The sequence below is a fragment of the Scyliorhinus canicula genome, chromosome 18 (genome assembly GCF_902713615.1).
Source record: "Scyliorhinus canicula chromosome 18, sScyCan1.1, whole genome shotgun sequence".
Lineage (NCBI taxonomy): Eukaryota > Metazoa > Chordata > Chondrichthyes > Carcharhiniformes > Scyliorhinidae > Scyliorhinus > Scyliorhinus canicula.
The window spans coordinates 55,096,957-55,119,698 of NC_052163.1; the positions used below are offsets into that span (position 1 = coordinate 55,096,957).

The window sequence follows — 22,742 nt, forward strand, 5'->3', positions numbered from 1 at the left end:
AATGGTTTTCAGGCATTGCCCGGTGTCAAATAGCCGTATTTCAGGTATTGGTACAGGTACTTCAGCTGTAATGTGAAGGATGTCACCACACCAGCTTGTTATAAAATCCATTCATTTAAAGTACAGGATGGTCCAATGCTTCTTACATTTGTTCCTGCCTGGTAACAAGGGTGGGGCACTCTTGAAATGTTTTAATAGGTCACCAGATCAGATCAAGGGTCAGTGAACAGCATAGTCAATTGGAGTCAATTTTAGTCAAGCAGGAAATGTCCCAGAGGCAAAGGACAAAATCGGGCATACAAAGAGGTTCCAATTAAGTTTTTTTTTTTAAAAACATGGTAAGGACTGCAATTCGCAGACTTCAAATGAAATGTGCCCATGAAAAGTCCAGAAGATGCACAAAGGCAACCAAAGGTAGGTGACTCTGTGCTGTGGGCCAATTGGACAGCAGGACCCTTTTGGAGAAGTGGAGTTCTGCTTGGCATGGCCGAAGAGTATAATTTGTGCTTTTGATCTTGTATTTGAGTATACTTGGTAATGCAGAGAATATAATCTCAGAAGGCAAGATTGAAACCCTGTGGGTGGACTGTCATTGAAGGTGTCTAGATTGGAGAGAAAACGAAGGCAAGACCATCAAAGGTGGAGATTGGAAACCCTTGCAAGAATACAAACGTTTTGGTGAGATTGGTTGGCTCACAGTGTGATAAATCTCTGGGTGTGCCGTTGATAACTCCATGGAATCTTTTTTGGTTGCATCTATTGTGCAGTGTGCTGTGTCCGATCACGGTTTGCCTGTTGGTTCACAAGTACCTCATACTTTCCCTGAATGTTAGAGTAAAAGATAAATATTGTAAATTATTTTATTTTTCTGAACTTCTTTAGTAAAATTAAATTTTGTTTCTTCCAAATACATGGAATCGTGTGGCTTTATTCACTTTGTATGCATCTTGAATCTTCAAACTTTAATATTGGTCCCTCAGTGGACCTCTCCTCAAGACTGGGGCCTGGCCAAAGATTGTATTGAGTTTCGTAAAAGGGAGGGAAAACCTGTTTCTCTCTTTAAAATACAAAAATAAAGAAATTTTTCCTCCTCTTCTCAACGTCCCCACCCCCTTCTTCTCCTATGTTCTGAAGGTGGTGAAATACACTCCATATAATTCCACCTGAGCTGACAGAGTAATTTCCTCCATGATCCTAGTGTTTTAGGTCACACAGAAAGCCTTTGTCCATTGCCTGCGCACCTTAGTTTCCCAAGAGGTATCCCTCGATAGTATCTGTCACACTATATATTAAAGTTTTAAAAACTGCTTCAGCTTCTTTATATCATTGAATGGCTTCCTTCTCTGTTGCATCATTTGGCCCATTGCGCCTATGCTATTCCATTGAAAAGACTTTCAATTAATCCCACCCCTGCTCCTCGCAATCCTCACCCCCCCCCCCCCCCCTTCCGCCCCACTTCTCAGCATTATTAAATTCCCTTTTGAAAGTTATTACTGAATTTTCTCCATCATCTTTCAGGAAATCACTTCCTGCATCATACCTCACTGCATTGAAAACATCTGCTCATTTCCCCTCTGGCTCTTGACATGGTTATCTTAAATCAGTGCCTTTCAGCTACTGATCCTCCCGCCAATGGAACAGCTTCACCCTATTCACCCGACCAATATTCTCATACAGTGTTTGAATACTGCTGAAAAGAGAGACATGTTACTGAAGCTTTTCGTCTTACACTCATCAGGACAAACACAAGAATACCAAATTTCAAATGATTGCAGTAATTTGTATTAAAGGAGAAAAGGTTACTGATTGGTTGGCAAGTTGACTCTGGATGAGGTATTGTCATAGAGACATCAGTGGGCAATTATAGTTTTCCCTGAGCAGCTGGGTAATTTAGATAAACTGAGAGCTTGAAAATATTACTTTTGTTTGCATAGATTGAGCTCCTGCATCTATGTCATTTCCAGCAAGTGAAAATGAGCCCCACTGATTATCTTAAATTGGCTGTTAGTGTAGCTATTAGCGCATTCAGGCTTGTTCACTAAGTTCTTCCCAATCGTGGAATCATATCTAATAATGGACACAGAAGCAATTTACATTCATACACAAAGACCCGTTCTATTTTTTGAGTTACCCAGGAACGTGAGGAGCCTAGTTTCCTGTTGCTTTCCCCATGGAAATTGGCCTTGGCCAATCAGAATTGACTTGTCAACCAATCAACACCCTTTTCTCCTGTAGTATAAATTGTTATGATAGTTGTGTATTTTGCATTCTTGCGTTTGCCCTGATGAGAGCAAGGTGAAGAGCTTCGGCAACACGTCTCTATTTTCAGTAATAATATTCTCCTAATGTGTTACATTTCTGAGGAATGATAATTTATTCGCCTTGTAGGTGGTGAGAAAATTCTGGGGCTCGCTGGATGTGTAGACTGCCTGGTGTAATACGAACCTATATAAAACAGGAAACTCCTTGCTGATTTCTGATCAGTGCTTCAGAAATTGATGAAATCAAGTGTGACGGTGTGATGTGGTAGCGTGCCCTGGTGGCATCATCCTGGAAGGGTCAGGAATCAAAAGTGTTCAGGTGTGAGAACCCTATCTGTCTGATGCCCCACATCTGTGTGTGGGGAACATCACTCCTGGAAGATGATGCTTCCAACATAACTGCAGCCCAACGTAAACTGACCATTTGTGGTGGAAGAAGGAAATAATCGGGGCTGGCCAATGTGATCCAAGTGTGATCATCTGTTATCTCGAAGGGTTGAAAATAATAAAGGGAAAAGGTAACCTGTGGAGCTGGAAGCACTGGGTGCTGCTTGCGTATTGCTTTGTGAGAGATTCAAGTCTGGTGTGCTTGTTTCTGCCCAGAATCCATTCTCCAAACTCAGATCAAATGGAGTCAGCGTGCTGCCAAATTATTGGAGCATTAGTCGCTTGACAGATCCACTAAATTAGTTGAGTGGGCGAGGGGGCTGATCAGTATATTCCATGAGCATTTGTTGTGATTGGAGAGGTGGGAGAGCACTGAATGTGACTGTATGTAACAAAGCTGTAATGTTTCGAACAAGTGTGGGTTTGGCAGTGAAGCAGTTAATGAAAAGAAGCAGGCATTGTTGAAGGGTGCACACACTGGGGGAGGTGGGTTGGGGGGGGTGTTGGAAGTTCCTGTGTATCGAATCCCGAGATGATTTCCCACTTCCCACAGGCATTCATGCACTGATTCGCTCGCCTTTGCTATGGCCGCCTCGGGCGGTCACTGAAAGCTTTGGACGCTCTTGTTTGTCTCACCAACCAGATCCGACGAGTTTGAGTCACAAGTCACCAGCCTGGAGGGCGAGCGACTTTGGGGGAAAAAGCTGGGTCAGAACAGGCTTCGAGTGAGCTGAAGTGATAGAGTTCAGGCCTGACTTTTTTTTTTGTTTTGCTTCCCTTGGAACAGGATGACTACTGACGCTTCATTCTCTTTCCCTCAGAGTCCCGGAGTAGGTTCACCCACCCGAAGACAAAGTAAAGAGAGCACCATTACGGTGAGTAAGCTGCTTTGAGGACACAACGGGAGAAGCCCACCCCCCAAAAGAAATCGACAGCAAAGCTTGTTATTAAAATAATCTCAGCAGTTTGTTGTTGCTATGGTGACGAGAGCTGAATAGAGTGGGACGAGCGGAAACTCAGAATTATTTACAAGTGCCGAGAGACATCCATTCCATTTCCAGATCTCTTAAGAGACAAATATTTTATTTCAGAACTCATTTTTCTTCCATCTCTGAATAACCTAATAATTATGGTGATGTATTGTACTTTGAAGCTAGAAGAAATATGTGCATCTAGAGAGCTGATGAGAGAGAGAGAGAGAGCTGGAGAGAGGGTTGATTCAGTGTTCCACAGTCTGTGAACGGTGGGAAGCAAAATCCTGCAGCTAGCAGCTGTGCTCCATTCTATTTGTAGTGAATTAACCGTATGTTTTCCAAGCTGTCTTGCAGATTTTGGTTCTGTGACTTTTGTTCCAGCGTTTGTTCCCATCAGAGTACTTTTTCTCCCAGTTTCAGAGACTCCCGTAAGTGGACCAGTTCAAAATGACACGTTACCCCCAATTTGGGCACGTGATTCAGCAATTTTACAATCCGCACTCCAGTTGAGTGAAACTCCACATTAGGGACCAACTCCTGCAAAATCTCTCGGGTTGGGGATTTTGAAGTGCTGTGCATTGAGGCTGCCTTGCTCTTTCAACTGATAACCACAATGTGATTTGCCATCTTTCTCTGGGCACATACATGTGTAGGGAAAGCTCTCCAGTGCCAACTCTATTTTTCATTAGGCACTTGTCAGCTCACAAGTTTCCATTTCAAACATTGATACAGTGCAAAAAGTAAAAACAAAGACCGTATGTATATATACTTCGCGGCCTCAAGATGTCTCAAACAGCATCGCTGCCAATGATGTGCTTTACTTTTGTAGTCCCAGTCAACATAGTCATTTAGGAAATGCAGCACACAATTTGCGCACAGCAAGATTTTCCAGTCAGCCATGTTGAAGATGACCAGATAAGTCTGTTATTGTGGTACTCGTCACAGGAGAGAGACTGTCATGGAATCTTTTACGTCCACCCAAGAGTGTAGCCGGGCATCAGATTCACATCTGAAAAACGGCGCCTCTCAACAGTGGAGCACTCCCTCTGCACTGTCCTGGAGTGTTAGCCTCAATTATGTGCAAAGGAAAAGCACGAGCATTGCGGGATGCTACATTGCAAGGATGTCAATCATTTTGTCTTCGTCGACTGTGCACCGTGAAGTCTCTGAGGTCATTTTATGGTGTTTGAATTTGTGGGTCCTGTGGGGCAGCATGGTGGCGCAGTGGATTGGCACTGTGGCCTCACGGCCCCAAGGTCCCAGGTTCGATCCCAGCTCTGGTCACTGTCTGTGTGGAGTTTGTACATTCTCCCTGTGTCTGCGTGGGTTTCGCCCCCACAACCTAAAAATGTGCAAGCTAGGTGGATTGACCACGTTAAATTGCCACTTAATTGAAAAAAAATGAATTGGGTACTCTAAATTTATAAAAAAAAACAAAAGAATTTGTGGGTCCTGTTATGTTGCATATATTTCAAGTTCCTGACACTTGGTGTTACAATTAGGATTTACCGAACACTGAGATAACATCAATAGGGACAGTCCTTTCCAAACCGTCTTGTCATTCAAATGGGAAAAATAATGAATATGAGTGCAAGTATGAGGGTTTCTGATTAGGTACCCCTGCTATATTGAATTTCACGAATACTCCTGCATGCACTTCATTGAAGGATGTCTTCGAGATCATAAATAAGGACAAAGTAAGCTTGCCTGTCTCTTTTTGAATTAGAAGAGAAATGTAATGTACCATTAGAGCAGAAGTTCTGTATAAGCTTTGCAGATCTATATAGCTCTGCTAACTAGGTGAGAACTTATTGCGCTGTTCCAATTACTGACCAAATTGATTTCCACAAAGCCTTCCTATTAGTCACATTTTATCTCTGAGTGTCTTCAGTAAATGTACAAATTGTTACATGGTATTGATTCCCACTTAACAGCACAAATTGCTCATTATAGGATATTCCTGTGAGTTAATTATTTCATCAGTCCTTGGATAGTAAATCTCAGGGAGTGTACACCAACATTCCTGATGTGTTCTTGGCAGATGAAGTTGTGTGCTCAGAGCATGAACTTGCAGCATTAACCTTTGAATTTCATAATATATTGCTCAGTAAAAATTATAGCTGCAGTTCTCCCATATCTCAGCTGTTTAAGGTATTAAGTAGTAATGTCATATGGTGCAAATTCTTGCTTCCCCTCATTTTATCCTGGTTTATGTTCCACTCAGGAAACTTAAGCACATATTCCAGGCTGTCACTTCAGTGCAGTAATGAAGGAATTCTGCATAGTTTAAGATGCTCGGAAGTAATTTTGTTTTGAGGTGGGAACTGGAACTACACCTGCGTACCGAAGCAGGTGGAGGAAAGAGTCACACTATGGAATTTTGATTGTGCCCCCCCCCCCCCCCCCCCCTAATTAGCATTGATGCAGGTTCCCCATCTGATACAGGGTGGCAGTTTATTGGGTGTTTAATTTTCTCACATGATTCAGAGAAGGAGTCGACAATGAACCTGGAGTTCACGTCGCCTGAATCCTAAAGCTCAGTGACTGAATTAGAGAGATTTTAGTTTTGGATTGAACGTGTGTAGTTTGCGCAGTTTTCCACCTGTTCAGTAGGTTATCCTCATACCTGTGGGTAATGTGCTATAGGTAAGGTGCAGTATTGCAGCAAGAAAAATGGAGGAGAGAGTTGATGCAATGACACAGCCTTGTTCGACCAAGTCTTCAGAGAAATACCGTCTGTGGTAGTTCCATTGGTAAGTTCTCATTGCTTGGCTCTCAAATCCTAGATGAGGCAGCAGTGATCCCCTTAACCCTGTCTGCTTCGGAGACTTGGACAACCTACAGCAGGTACCTCAAAGCATTGGAGAAGAACCACCAGAGGTCCCTTCACAAGATTCTCCAAATCCGAAAGCAAGAAAAGCAGTCTGATAGCAGCGTCCTCTCTGCTATCTCAACCTGCCCAGCATCGAGGCACAAATCACTCAAAACTGACTCCAATGTGCGGGATAGGTGTACCTGACACCAGACTCCCAAAGCACCTACTCATGTGCAGCAGGAGGACAGTGGAAGTGGATGTCCTCAAAGCATCTCTGAAGAGGTCAGGCATCAACTGTCTCATGGGAGTCGCTGGCTGATGACCGAAATAGAGAAAATTCAGGAAGGCACCGAACCCATCAAGCGGCTTCAGCAGAAGCATACAGAGGCAAAACCGAAACATCTGAGAGAGTCCAAAAATCTCAAAAACAGCCCATCTACCCAATCCTTCATCCACTGCCTGTTCTGCACATGATGTGGAGATGCCAGCATTGAATTGGGGTGGGCACAGTAAGAGGTCTTACAACACCAGGTTAAAGTCCAACAGGTTTACTTGGAATCACGAGCTTTTGGAGCGTAGCTCCATCAGGTGAGTGGACCTGATAGACCTGATGAAGGAGCAACGCTCTAAATAAACCTGTTGGACTTTAACCCGATGTTGTAAGACTTCTTACTGTTCTGCACATGGCAGTCTACAATTGGACTTGTTGGCCATCTCAGAACCCATCTCACTGGAGTGGAATCAAGTTACCTTCAATCCCGAAGGATTGACTGAGAAGGACAAAGGTGGCCCTCTCTCAACTGGAGGGATTATTAATTGCTTTCCAGCTGCAAACAAGAAGCAGCTGGTTTCAAAGAATGGTACGTAATTCAAAGGGCACTTCAATATGAAGGTGCCTATTTGCAACAATTACAAAAATGTAATTTTTTTTTAAATAGTGAAATTAGGAGGATATCACTGTCGGAAGGAGAAGGAGGGGGTGGGCAGAGGTGGGAAGGATATGAGTGAGACAGTAGGGGGAGTGGGAGCAGGGTGTTCAACCCTCCAGTCTTTAGAGGATCATCTTGTATCTGAGTCCACTGTCCTGTTTTCTCTCACCCACTTTCCCAGGTCTGGCAGCTCCACCCTGTTTGTATGAATCGCCGTGACACACTGTCCCTTAAATTTCTCTGTGAGAGTTGGTCACCATGGTAGGGAGGAGGGAGGGAATCCATCCAAAGGGTGACCATTGGCTAAACCGGCCCCCTGGCAGGTTGAAGGGCCTTTTGGTCTTCCTGTATCACTGCCCGCACCCTGCACTCACCCTGCCCATCTTCCCTGGCTTGCTGCTACGTGCCTGCCTCCAGGCAGTTGAACTGCCCTCATTGTGCTGTAAATTTGGAGACCAATTGCAAAGCTGGCAGGAACGATGCTAGGAAACCAAAATGGCAGTGGGCACTGATGCTTTTGGGCATTGTCCACCTCCGTTCTCAACCATGGCAGGGCTTAAATTTCCTGCACAGTGTCTTTTGGATGAGGTGTTAAACCAAAGTCATGTCTGCCCCCCTGGGTGGATTTAAAAGATCCATGGCACTATTCAAAGAAGGGCAATGAAGTACCCCTTGTGTCTTAGCCAGCATTCATCCCTTAAACAACACTTCAAACAGAAGCACAAAAAACAAAATACTGCGGAGGCAGGTTCTGAAATAAAAATCGAAGATGCTCGAAATGTTCTGGTCAGGCAGCATCTGTGGAGAGAGCAAAACAATGATGTTTCTGCAAAAAAGGTGATCAACTTGAAACATTGATTTTTTAAAAATACATTTAGAGAATCCTTTTATTCTTTCATGGGATGTCGGTGGCTGGCAAGACCGCATTTGTTGCCCATCCCTAATTGCCCTTGAACTGTGTGGCTGGCCCCAACACTTCATAGAGCTTGTTGTGAATCAACCCCATTGCTGTGGGTCTGAAGCTTCATGTAGGCCAGACCAGGTAAGGATGGCAGATTTCCTTCTCTAGGGGACAATAGTGAACCAGATGGGATTTTATGACAATTGACAATGATTTTACGGTCATCATTATTGAGATAAGCTTTTCAATTCCAGATTGGACAGCATGGTGGCACAGTGGTTAGCACTGCCTCACAACGCCTTGGGTGACTGCTTGTGTGGAATTTACATGTTCTCCACATGCCTATGTGGGTTTCATCTGGGTCCAAATATGTGCAGGTTAGATGGACTACCATGCTAAATTGCCCCTTAGTGTCTAAACATGTGCAGGTTAGGTAGAGTTACGGGGAAAGGGCAGGGCAGTGGGCCTGGACAAGATGCTCTTTTGGAAGGCCAGTGCAGATTTAATGGGCCAATGGCCTCCTTCTGTACTGTAGAGATTCTATGATTATTGATTGAATTTATATTCCACCAAATGCCATGGTGGGATTTGAACCTTTATCTGCTGAGCATTACCTTGGGCCTCTGGATCACTAATCCAGTGACATTATCAAGTCTAAGTGTAAATTCGCTACAGTCCCAGATTACCATAGGCTGCTTTCCCCTTTTGAGGGGGAGAGCTGACTGGTGGTGATTTAACCTAAGAATCACCACACCTTGGGTGAGGGGCTAGGTTGAGAAGGTGGACCTTCATGGATAACCTCAGCTAATACGGGAATTGAACCCACGCCTTGATCAGCATTACGAACTAGCTGTCTAACCAACTGAACTAAACCCATCCCCAGTAGCATTATCACCACACTACTGTCTTCGCTCCAAATGGTGGCAATCTCTGTGCACTTTGTCATCAAGCACTCTCCAGTACCTCGCGTATGTTGAATGTTCTGTATGTGGGAGCCTCATTAAGTGTGGACATGATATTTAACTCTGAAGGCATCTATCCAAGTCCAGACTTTGTTCTCACCACAGTTAGTCAGACACATATACTTGTAGCAGAAGTAGTTGCTCTCAGGGCAGATACTCAGCCATCTTGCCTTACATACCACCCACCACATGCCACCCCAGCCCAGTGAAATCGAAGGTACTTCTACTGCCGCCACTGCTTTTGAGGCCCGATTACTTTGCTGCACAGAACTAATGAATCTGCATTGTCGGGCAGCATGGTGGCACAGTGGTTAGCACTGCTGCCTCGTGGCGCCGAGGTCCCAGGTTCAATCACGCTCTGGGTCACTGTCCATGTGGAGTTTGCACATTCTCCCCGTGTTTGCGTAGGTGTCACTCCCACAACCAAAGCTTGTGCAGGCTAGGTGGATTGGCCAAGCCAAATTGCCTCTTAATTGGAAAAAATTAATTGGGTACTCTAAATTTGTAAAAAACAAAATTTTTTAAAAATCTGCATTGTCAGTTGTTCATTGGTGTAACCAGTGAAGCCTTTAGGGGGGCTAAAATGTGACGGCCTTTCTTTAAATCAAAAAGAAATTCACGCCTTGGAGTTCTGTTGGGAAGAATTCATTTCTGCGAGTCTAATGATCAGGATCTCTAATGGTTACTTGCAGTTTGGTTGGGAGAGAGTGGGGGATGTGACAATCCACAACTTTTGGCAGTGTTAAGCATCGTTGTGTCCAGTGTCTATCCAGTTTGGCAGTGAAAGAAGATGTCTTCTGTGTTCTCCTGCCCGATGTTGTAGGCATGACTTTGGCACTGAGCCTTTCTGATTCACAAAAGCTCTGAAAGAACACAAACCTTCATCCCTAATAACTGTTATATTGTAATTACAGAACAATCAATTTTACCACAATACATGATGAATAATAGATGGCTGGCAGTAAGTTAAAACGCAGTCATTCAATCAAACAGTTCTATTGATGCCCTAAATCTCAGGAGCAGAGTTTGAGCAGAGCTGTGAGGTTAAATTGCTGCTTCTATATCTTTTTCTCTTTCAGAAAGTTAACACACTTTGGCATTATTTATAAATTATTTACATCATGTGTACTTAATGGTTTGGTCTCCATAATTAATGTGGACATCATTGTTTGCAGCAGCTTATCCAAATGGTAAGCTTTGTAAAATGATCTAATTTGTATAGGTGAAGTTGCCTTACATTCATTGCAGCTTTTGCTCTGTATGCTTGGCAAAAATTAATAGTTCCTGCATAGCAGCACACATAGGCCAATAGCTTTCTATATTCTGTTCTGGACCGCTTAGTTTTCTGTACTTGTTACCTGCAGACCAATTAAATAGTGCTTATGGAATACATGAGATTCAATGTGCGAACCCAGTGGATAAGAAAAATGGACATTAGTCAAATTATATCTAACTAATGAATTTTGTGTGTGTATGAATTCACTAAGTGTCCCCCTAGCTTTCTAAGTGTGCAGAATAATTGGCAATCAGGCACTCAATCAGGTTGAGCAATCATCAAGTATTCACTTGAGCACCAACAAAAGTATCATAAATTAAACTCATTGTAAACATTCAAGAAATCAAGCTGAAGTCCCACAGAGAAGAGGAGCATTATCTCACGGTCTCATGTGGTTGGTTACATCATAGTCACCATCAATCCTTTACTAGTTTTATTCTAAGACTGCTCTCAATTAAGGCCTTGTGTTAGTCTGGCATGACTGCTCTCTTTCATACAGTCTGCAAGTTCAGCTGTTGAATATCTGCTACTTGTCTGATGGAGCAAGTCCACAAATTATGACATCTTTTCTGTGAACACCCATTGCATATATAAATCGTCTTTATGTTGTGACTTGTTGGATATGCCCAAAGAATCATATCATTCTGGAATCAATTTTGTAAACCGGATTTTGTTCTTTATTAATTTGTCCATATATTGTCATTGTTCCAATGATCAAAAACCAAATACCTTTCAGAAGCAGAATTCAAAGTTGAGCAATTTTTGTTTCCCTTCTGCCTGAAATGATCAGGACTAGGACTCTTTGATGGAAAGACTGGCTAATTTGAGGGGGTATTGATTAAATTTTGTGCTAGTTGTATTAATATTGCTGTTAATTTCCAAATGCTGCTTTGACTTTTCAGTCAGGTGCAAATGGAACTGTGCCACTTGATCTCTCTTTTGAGTACTGTCTTGGGATGAAGGACAAGACTCTCGCCACTAAATCAAATTTCCCGAGGCGGCACGGTGGAGCAGTGGTTAGCACTGTTGCCTCACGCCGGTGAGGACCCGGGTTCGACTCTGGGTCACTGTCCGCATGGAGTTTGCACATTCTCCCCATGTTTGAGTGGGTCTCACCCCTACAACCCAAAGATGTGCAGCAGTAGGTGAATTGCCCCTTAATTGGAAAAAAATAATTGGGTAGTCTAAATTTTAAAAAAAAATCAAATTTCTCAAAAGCTTGTTAACATGGGTTGCTACCTGACTGTCTTTGCTAATGCGCTTGGGAAGTAAGATAAAGAGAGAGACGAGGAGCAATAGGTCTCTTCATATGCATGGAGGAGCTGGTGGAGCGAGAGTTAAAATGGACCCATGGATGAAATACAAATTTCTCTGGCATAAACTTCAGTGTTATATAACTTGAAGAGTTATATAACTTGAAAACTTCTATATCAATTTGAACTCTGGTGTGTTCCATTGAACAAGTTGGCAAACATATTCGATATATGCTGGGCAGCACGGTAGCATTGTGGATAGCACAATCGCTTCACAGCTCCAGGGTCCCAGATTCGATTCCGGCTTGGGTCACTGTCTGTGCGGAGTCTGCACATCCTCCCCGTGTGTGCGTGGGTTTCCTCCGGGTGCTCCGGTTTCCTCCCACAGTCCAAAGATGTGCAGGTTAGGTGGATTGGCCATGATAAATTGCCCTTAGTGTCCAAAATTGCCCTTAGTGTTGGGTGGGGTTACTGGGATACGGGGATAGGGTGGAGGTGTTGACCTTGGTTAGGGTGCTCTTTCCAAGAGCCGGTGCAGACTCGATGGGCTGAATGGCCTCCTTCTGCACTGTATATTCTATGATGATCTATGATAACATATACATTTGTCATTGTTTATCCTTATCCTTTGGTCTTGTCATCCAAGTTGTTGGTATGTTTGTGGATGCGTTCAGTAATAGGGAAAGTGGCATGTTCCTCACGCCCCAGGCCATCAAAGTTTAAGTTATCTTAGCCGAGAGGAACAGAAATTCTTAAATTTTATATATATAAAAGAGAAGATAATCTAAATCCAAATATTTATACTATAAGTAGTATAATTGTTCACATATATTTTGATATATTACATTTATATGTATGGTTGTTCCTCGGTTATTTAATTGTAAGATGAATTACCACTGAGCTTGATCATCTGCTCAACCAATATCCACACTTAGGAAGATAAAAGCAAATTACTGCGGATGCTGGAATCTGAAACAAAAATGGAAAATACTGGACAACCTCAGCAGGTCTGACAGCTTTGACAAAGAATCACCCAGACTCGAAACGCTAGCTCCCTTCTCTCTCCACAGATGCTGTAAGACCTGCTGAGATTGTCCAGTATTTTCTGTTTTTGTTGGTACCACAGCCCTACTGCTGTTCAACTGAGATCATCGAACTCAGCAGCGTGGTGAATATTTAAACAGTAGCAAAACCCATCATTCAATCAAGCCTGCTTTACCATTCAGTTCGGTTGTGGCTGATCTGCATTTAACTTCCATTTACCTGTCGTTGGTCCATATCCCTAGACGTAGGTACATTTTATTCTACTGATCTTAAGTAATGAAAATTTCAATTTGCCCAGTATCCAGAGCCTTTTGGAAGATACAGTTCCAGATTTCAATACGCCATTCTGTGAAGTGGTGCTTTCTGAACAAGTTGTCTCTGATTTTAAGACTATGGCCCCTTGTTTAAGGCTCACCCATAGAGTAATAAGTTTCCCTGTATCTAACTTATCAAACATTTGTCTCTATCTAAATATTGCAATCAGATCATACCTCAAACATTTAAATGCAAGGGAATGCAAGCCAACATTATGCAATCTGTCCTATAATTTAAGCCCAATATCATTCTGCTAAGATTAAATTATGAAAGAGTAAGTTATGAAAAGCATACATGACACAGATAATTTTTCTCCAATTAAGGGGCAATTTACGTGGCCAATCCACCTACCCTGCACATCTGTTTTGGGTTTGGGAGTGAGACCTATGCAGACACCACACTGCACATGGACAGTGACCCGGGGCCAGGATTGAGCCCAGGTCCTCAGCACGTGAGGCAGCTGTGCTAACCACTGCACCGCCGAGCCATCCTACATAACACAGATAAGAGGAGCATTGTCTCACGTTCTCATATGATTGGTATAGAGTCATAGAAGTCTACAACACAGAAAAGGCGCTTCAGCTCATCGTGTCTGTGCCAGTCAAAAAAAACCACCAAGCTATTCTAATCCCATTTTCCAGAACTTGGCCCACAGCCTTGTATGCCTTGGCATCGCAAATGCACACCTAAGTACTTCCTAAATTTCATGAGGGTCTCTCCCTCCACCACACTTTCAGGCAGTGTGTTACAAACTCCCACCACCCTCTGAGTGAAAAAGTATTTTCTCACATTCCCTCTAAACCTTCTGCCCCTTACCTTAAATCTATGCCCTCTGATCATTGATCTCTCCACCAAGGGAAAATGTTTCTTCCCGTCTACTCTATGTCCCTCATAATTTTATACATCTCAGTCATGTCTCCTCTCAGTTGCCTCTGCTCCAAGTAAAACAACCCCAGTCTATCCAATGTCTCTTCATAACTAAAACTCTCCAGCTCAGGCAACATCCTGGAATCTCCTCTGCATGCTAAGTGATATCACATCTCTCCTACAATGTGGCTTCCAGAATGGCACACAATACTCTAGCTGCGGCCTAACCAATGTTTTATACAGTTTTAGCATAACCTCCCTGCTCTTAAAACTCTATGCCTCGGCTAATAAAGACGAGTATGCCATATGCCTTCTTAACCACTTTATATCCAACTACCCTGCTACCTTAAGGGACCAGTGTATATGCACACCAAGTTTCCTCTGATCCTTGGTGCTTCCCAGGATCCTGTTGTTTATCATGTATTGCCTCCATCGTGGTCACCATCAATCCTTTACTAGTTCTGTTTGAAAACTGCTGCCATTATGACCTCTTGTTAGCCTGGCACTACAGAACTCTCTCGCTCTACCGGCAGCTCCCATGGATATCAATAGATCTGTTTCTCCTCGTCTCTATCCTACATTCACAAGCACATTAGCAAAGTCAGTCAGGTAGTAGCACCTGTGAACATATTTGTGATTAATTTGATTTAATGATGTGAGTCTTATTCTTCATCCCAATTCAGTACCCAAAAAGAGATCAAGTGGCAGATCTTCATTTGATTAAGAACCCTAAGCAGCATTTGGAAATTAATAGCAATGATATTGCATATGGAGTCAAATTTGATCACCCCTTCTAAGGCTAATGTATCATTCCTAAGATTGATGCGCCAAACTGAACACAGCACTCCAGTTGAGATTGGACGAGGATTACCCAAACATTTTGAGCTGTGGAACACCTTATGACCTGCCAAGTGGATTAGGGAACCTCAAACATTCTCATAATGCCAATGCCTCATTTTATCATAGAATTTACATAGAATTTACAGTGCAGAAGGAGGCCATTCGGCCCATCGAGTCTGCACCGGCTCTTGGAAAGAGCACCCTACCCAAGGTCAACACCTCCACGCTATCCCCATAACCCAGTAACTCCACCCAACACTAAGGGCAATTTTGGACGCTAAGGGCAATTTAGCATGGCCAATCCACCTAACCTGCACATCTTTGGACTGTGGGAGGAAACCGGAGCACCCGGAGGAAGCCCACGCACACACGGGGAGGATGTGCAGACTCCGCACAGACAGTGACCCAAGCCAGAATCGAACCTGGGACCCTGGAGCTGTGAAGCATTTGTGCTATCCACAATGCTACCGTGCTGCCCACAATTTTGTATTGTGCAATAGGTACAAGCACGGAAATAAGTGTAAAGAAGTCTTCTCTAGCTATATCTGTGCATATAGAGGAACGGTGGCACAGTGGTTAGCATTGCTGCCTCACATACCAGAAATCCAGGTTCGATTCCAGCCTTGGGTGACTGCCAGTTTGGAGTTTATCTGCATGGATTTTGTGCCACAGTCCAAAGGCCTGCAGGTTAGGTGGATTGGCCATGCTAAATTGCCCCTTGGTGTTCAAAAAAAAAGGTTAGGTTGGGTTACAGGGATATGGTGGAGGGGTGGGCTTGGGTAGGGTGCCCTTTCCAAGGGCTGGCGTTTACTCGATGGGCTGTATGGCCTCCTTCTGCATTGTAGGGATTCTATGGTCATTTGGCCCTTCGAGCCTACATCGCCATTCATTATGATCATGGCTGATCATCAAGTTCAATACTCTGATCCCACCTTCTCCCCAGATTTCTTGATCCCTTTAGCCCCAAGAGCTATATCTAACTCATTTTTGAAATTCCATAATGTTTTGGCCTGAACTACTCTCTCTGGTAGTGAATTCCACAGATTCATCACTCTCTGGTTGAAGAAATTTCTCCTCACCTCAGTCCTAAGTCCCTTATCCTCAAACTATGACCCTAGTTCTGGACACCCCCACCATCGTGATCATTCTTTCTGAATCTACCCCGTCTAATCCTGTTAGAATTTATAAATTTCTATGAGATCCCCAGTGGGATAGTGGAATTGTAACTGGACTAATAATCCAGAAGTCCAGAGTAATGCTCTGGGGACCCAGGTTCAAATCCCACCAGGGCAATGATGAATCTGAATTTATTTTTAAAAATCTGGAATTAAAAAGTCTAATGATGAAGCCATTGTCGATTGTCAAAAAAACCATTTGGTTCACTAATGTCCTTTAGGGAAGGAAGTCTGTCATCCTTACCTGGTCTGGCCTACATGTGACACCAGACCCACTGCAATGTGGTTGATTCTTAAATGGGCAATAAATGCTGGCCCAACCAGTGACGCCCACAATCCATGAATGAATTTAAAAATAAGTCTTCTAAACTGCAATGAATAGAATCCTAGCCGACTTACTCACGCCTCACCTGACAGTCCTGCCGTTGCTGTCCCTAGCAAGACTATCCTTCTTCAGATAAGGACACCAAAACTGCACATAATACACCAGGTCTGGACTCACCAATGCCCTATACAATTGCAGTAAAACATCTCCGTTCCTGTACTCAAAAAATATACCATTTGCTGCCTTTACTGTCTGGGTTCACTTTCAGCGTCTAATGCACAACGACATCAAGGTCTCCCTGAGCATTCACCTTTCTCAATTTACACCAATTCAAATAATAATCTGCCTTCCTATTTTTGCTACCAAAGTGGATAACCTACCATTTATCCACATTATACTGCATCTGTCATGCATGTGCCCACCCACTCAGCCTGTCCAAATCTTGCAATCTAGCAACAATGGAGGAATCGAGAGAAGTGGTGCTGAGCTGGAGCCAGGTTAGCTCATTGTGAAAACGATGCTGTACTTTTGAATGATGCCACCAAGGGGCAGAGTTTCGATGAGAAATAAGAGGGGTGGGGGGCTAAGTATTAACCTATGGGAGGACATTACAAATACCAGTTTAGGAGCAGAAAGAGAAGCCATTACAAGTGAATTCTCTGGCTAAGATTAGATAAGAATGGAACCAGGTAAGAGCAGCCCCATCCAACATGACAACAGTGGAGGAGAATGGTGCGGCCAATTGTATCAAAGGCCTCAGACAGGTCAAGAAGGATGAGTGAGAAAGTTTACAAAAGCAAAACTTGCAGATGCTGGTGATCTAAGATTAAAAACAAAAAACGCTGGAAATACCCGGGAGGTTTGGGAACATCATAGAGAGAGAATATTCTAGGTCTTCCAGTCAGTGTCAGAGGGCGCATCCGACACTAACCGCAATTTAATCTGCCCGTTTACCGTTTTGCACTGGAGCCTTTGCACACTCAAATGCTAGCTTGAGCAGGGATGCAGGGACAGACAGAGTTGGGAGGCAAATTGTCTTGTGTAATTCCAGCACAGCCACGCCCCCTTTATTCATCATGAACTGACGACACACTCTTTAAGGTCTGTCTTCAGTTCGTTGACTTACACGATTTTGAAACGGACCTGACAACCTCAAACTGCACCGCCTAACCCCACTGACAGTGCTTGATATTATTGAATAGAAATGATGTTTAGGGCTACAGAGAAAAGGCAGGGGGATAGCACTAAATCAGTGGACAGACAATGGGCCAAATGGCCTCCTTTTGCGCTGTAACAATTCTGTGATTCTGAGAGGGGTGATGACAACACCTCCAAAGGAGACGGGGAAGGTGAACAATCAGCAGTTGAGTGGGAATAAGGCTGAGGGAACAGGACAGGTGGGAGAAAGGAATAGATTGATGCGTTGATGAAGCTTGAGGAAGAAGCGTGTGAGGAGGCTAGCGTGAAGTATAAACACTAGTATGGGCCTCTTGCCTGTTTCTGTATGGTAAGCACCAAATAGCATTTGGGGTTGTATGGATCCGTACCAGACTAGACAGTACGGGGACTAACTCAAGCATCAAGGGAGCAGTCATTGCCAAGTTCTCATAGTGCTATAAGATTGTATAAAATAATTAGAAGTGCGTTAAGACAGTCGTAAATCATAAAAGCAAAGCTCAAAGCATCTATCAACATCCACTGAACACTCAGATCTGTCACTGCTCAGTAATTCATTTCTACCTGTGTTTTGTGTACTGCAGGAAAATTAATTTTTTTACTGCCACAATGAGAAGTGAGATTCAATGGGGTGAGGCAGTTTGACAGAAATTCTTTCTCAAATCGAGGGACCAGTTTCTGTGGTTTGATTAATTATTCCACAGCCGTGAGGTGGACATTTTATTTTGGAAAAATATCTTCCTTGCTGATATTGAGGCTCCACAGACAGGTGGTGGGTGGCTAGTCAGTGACCTCGGGAATGCTGGACACGTCTGCCAAACGCCATGTGCACAATTTTTATTGTTAATGGAAAATGTTGCATGTCATGAACCTTCAGGCTTAAGGCTAACTGAACTTTGGGTGCTCATACACTTCCAGTTTGCAATAAACCTTGGGAGGAACCAATCACAAAACAGGTTATTGTGGATGCAGGAAATCTAAAATAAAAACAGCTGGACATATATTGCAGGTCAGGCAGCATCTGTGGAGAGGGAAAAACAAGGGGCTGGATTCTTCCAAAATGGAGCTATGTCCCCATGCCTGTGTAAAAACGCTGGCGTTTCACTCCCGAGTTTCCAGCAGAAAAGAACAGTTGATTCACTCACCTGCAGGGGGCTAGAAGGGACCCTGAGTGATTCACGCTTTAGCTGCAGATACGGCCCCTGCACTTCCGGTCCAGAGTCCGCGCATGCACACGGCAGCGGCCTCCAGCAACCACACGGAGCTCCATGGTGGACTGAGAGCCCGGAGGCAGCTTCGAAATGTAGCCCCCCCCCCCCCCCCCCCCCCCCCCCGGATTGACCACGCGCCCGAGGATCCATCCAGCCCAATCTCTCCCCCGGCCGCCCATAAGGCCCTCCGCTCCACCAGGGCGGCCGCGAACTGAGTCCCGAGCATCCTGACTGGTCATAGCATGTGGCAATGGTCCCCCAGCCGCGCGGAGTACTCCGCGCGCACACTGATTTTCGCGGCGGGGTGAATTGCCGGACCGGCGCCGGGCCCAATTTCAGCGCCAATTGGATTCTCTACCCCCGCACCAAACACGATTTCAGAGCGGGGCTGCGGAGAATCCAGCCCAAGAGTTAATGTTTCAGGTCCAGCAGACGGATAGTCAGTACCTGTTCCATAGAATCCCCTACACTGCAGAAGGGGGCTATTCAGCCCATTGTGTCGCACTGACCCTCTGAAAGAGCACCCTAACGTAGCGCACTGTCCTGCCCTATTCCCTGATCCCATCTAACCAGCATATATTTGGACACTAAGTGGCAGTTTGCAAGTGGCATGAGCAATCCATCTAACCTGCATATCTTAGACTGTTCGATCTAAAACTGGACAAGTGGCCACCCTAGACATGTTTGACCAGTGACTCTTCAGCACTGGTCAACTCATTGCTGTAGAAACTAGTGTGTTGCATGGAATGGTTTCTGCAGAAGCAGTCTGTGTGTTTAAGGGATTGTGTGCATGAGCTGCTTCCTGGGCTTCACCATCTCACTCAATGACAGGGGAAGATCCATACAGATTGGAAGGTGTGAAATTATGCTTTCTGCTGTGGAATGTTGGTCTTGAATGCTTCATTCACTCAGCAAGGCTGGTTACTAGGGCACATTGCCTAGCTCTGATGGGAAGTCGCTTTGAAATTCTTTAACAATGAGGATCACGGGCCAAATGTGCTGCCGTTGGCTGATGTGCACGGCTTGCAGCAGCACAAATGCCATCTCGTTCCCGCTGCCAGGTTACCGCTGATTTCAACAAGTCTGGCAACAGCGACCTGGCAATGTTTGTGGCATCAGAGAAGCTGAGTAGCTGCAAATCAGAATTATCAAGCGTTTCTGTGTCACTGAGTAGCGCGTGGATCTTAATTCCATAATGGCAACATCTGTCATTTGTGTTTCAAATGTCATGCTCCATTTCTGTGAAAGCAAACTACTGGTTTCCATGGTAACAGGCGCTCTAGGTGGCATAGTCAATGTGGCAGTGTTGTTGGTAACCTCAGGCTTCAGTCTCCACACTGACTAAACACTGCTGTTTCATCAGCTATCAGCAGAAACATTGAGTGGATTTTCATTAACATTATTTTTCACATTTGACGCCAGTTTTGTTTTAAAAAAATGATTCCATGCACTTTATTTTCACAACATCCTTCTAGCTCCTTCACCAAATAGTAAAGTTTAATTCACCCTTCAGTTGATACAGAGATTGAGGCTGTTTTTGAGTTTTCCCAGAGTAAATATTAAATCTCCAAGGAGTTTAAAATCTGTGTTGAATTTGAGCCTATGTGGTAATCTTCTTAGGCAGTTCCTTGGGATCAACGATGACTTGCTTTCCCTCCAGTTTTTTGAGTTCTGAGATGGCTGATAATTCCAATCTGCGATCTGCAGGCTCTGCCACATGTGGGGCAGGTGGTGATTTGAAGGGGGTTATGTGTTCTCCTTCAGACACTTGGGCATGAGTCAACCGATTAAAACCTAGTGGTGCTGCCACAGGGAAATTTGGTGTATTTCTGATTCGTGCTGGCAGCGTTGCTGAGGTGGGATTCAACAGCACCTTGAAACTTTTTGGAGAGGGGTGGGTATTGTACTGGCCTTGAGAAGACCACCCTGATCTCTTTGAGGAGCAGGATCTGCTCCTCAAAGAGATATTGGCACCCGTTTTAGAGGGCATCTTGATCGCAGAATAGCACTGCAGGCCCACCAATCGTGAGCAAGCCCTCCCTTCTCTCTCTCTCTCTCTCTCTCTCTCTCTCTTCCCCCCCCCCCCCCCCCCCCTCCACACACACACGAGTGAGCCGCAACTGGTCCTCATAGGAAGCTCTACAGAATAAAGAAGCAGTCCCTTTTTTAAAATATTGCAGTTAGAAACATCACCTGCTCAAAAGAGGAAGCACTTAAGAGTTAACGGACTGTATCAAAATAAACAAAGCAGTCCTCCTTTGAAGTAGACTGGACCAATCAATCAAGGGGTTTGTTAAAGGTAAGGGACCATGAAATTGCTTTGGGGAAGGTATACTTAGTGGGTGCAGTAAAATGTGTGGAGAGTTCGCAATGGCAGTGGAGGGTATAATGAGTGGGGGTTTATAATGGGGAGTGTAGATATTGCTTGTTTTGCACGACTGCCAAAGTTGAAAGACAGGCCCACATTAGCTTTAGGAGAGCTCAAAAAGAGAAACAGCCCATTTGGTAGACCTGTCTGAAACAGTGCCCTAGATTTTCTAGTGGTAATGACAGTGAAACTGACGATGTTCATCGTCATTGCTCCACTGAAATTGGCAGCGACATGTGCAAAATAACATGAAAATTCAGAGGTTGCTGTCAGTGTCTCCTCCTGCTTGTGATATGCTGTTGACGTTCGCACAGACTACTAACTCCATTGCAAATATGATGAAAACTTTCACTCTGTAGTTGTTTCTATTGCTATGAAAACCCTGCAAAAAGTTGCACCTTGTTGAATCAGGTGAATTGGGTTCACAATAGTGCACTAACCTGATGATTACTGTGAAACAGCCTCGCTGATCCTGAAAAGCAAATACAATGGGCGTGATTTAACGGACGAGTTTCTAAGTGTAATTTCAGGTGTGTTTGGCTGGGAGTTCAACCTCGGCTCTGTCAGCAAATTCCGCACCTCTATCTAATCACACTTCATCTCTTTTTCAGGCCCTGGGGAGTTTCTCTCCCAATTATTCTACTCTTAGAATAGAGCAGAACTCACTGGCCAGACCAACTCCTCAGAGATCGGGCCACCGTTTTGAAAGCATGTCCTGATCTCTGAGTGAACTTGAGGGTCCCCAATACCCCCTTCCACAGGCAATGTCACCCCACCACGCACATGGGCATTACCCCACACTGCCCCAAGTGAGGCCATCCCGCTATGGGGTCACTGAGGGCCCCTTATTTTAGGCCTTCCCAAGCCTCCTTACTGGCCCACCTTTCAGGACTCTCTTCATAAGCCCCTTCATCCCTCCTTTCATGGGCTTGGCCCCCTTTGGCCCTGACTCTTGGCAGTGCAACTCTGGCACCATGGCATTGTCACCCTGGCAGTGCTCCTCCCAGCGTGGCTGTGCCACCCATGCATCATGGCAGTGCCAATGTCCCTGCCCACCCAGGGGCCTTCAATGTCATGGAAGACCCCCCGGGTTCTGCCTGGTCCACATTTCTATAGACCAGTGCTATTGGCACCCGACTGGGTTCTCCTTGGGGAGGCCGATAGATGCCGGGAGCCAGTTAGATCCGACATCAGCACGGTTAAGTGGGCTCTTAAACCCGCATAACCGCGCAAGACTGATGGGCGGGAACCAGATCATGACATTTCGCGAGATCTGGTTAGAACTTGTGAGGCGTTATGGCCGTCAGGGATCCCGGGCGAGGCCTCTCCTGGCATTTACTGGCTGCGTCCCGTTCCGATTCCGGCGGGATGCAGCTGGCAGATCATGCCCTATGTTTGTCAAATCACTCCACAATGATTTAAAATTCCCTTTTTTTAAAAACGCAACCTGAAAAAGTCTGTTCATCTTTATTTGAGCTTCCATCTTAATTTTGTCACTTTATTTTGCTATCTAATAATGTAAATTAAAATTGTTAGGACATTAAGTGATTTCTGTGTGTGAATACTAATGGCTATCAGTCTCCTTGCTGAGATCACTGCTGTTGCTTCAGTGCCAAGGCACCCCGTCGACCAGGCGCCAGATTTAAACTGCAGCCAGCAAAGT

The 22,742-nt window shown here is 44.5% G+C and overlaps 1 protein-coding gene across 3 annotated transcripts in view; it reads left to right on the forward strand.

The window, feature by feature from the left end:
• gas7b (growth arrest-specific 7b) overlaps positions 1 to 22,742 on the forward strand; it is a 489,810-nt gene that overhangs the window by 345,342 nt on the left and 121,726 nt on the right. For 2 of the 3 annotated variants that reach the window (XM_038777398.1, XM_038777400.1), the window contains exon 5: positions 3,470 to 3,523. The exons of the other annotated variant lie outside the window; for it this stretch is intronic. In XM_038777398.1, coding sequence (XP_038633326.1) covers positions 3,470 to 3,523 — 54 coding nt within the window. The remainder of the gene's footprint in view (positions 1 to 3,469; positions 3,524 to 22,742) is intronic. 3 annotated transcript variants of the gene reach the window in all.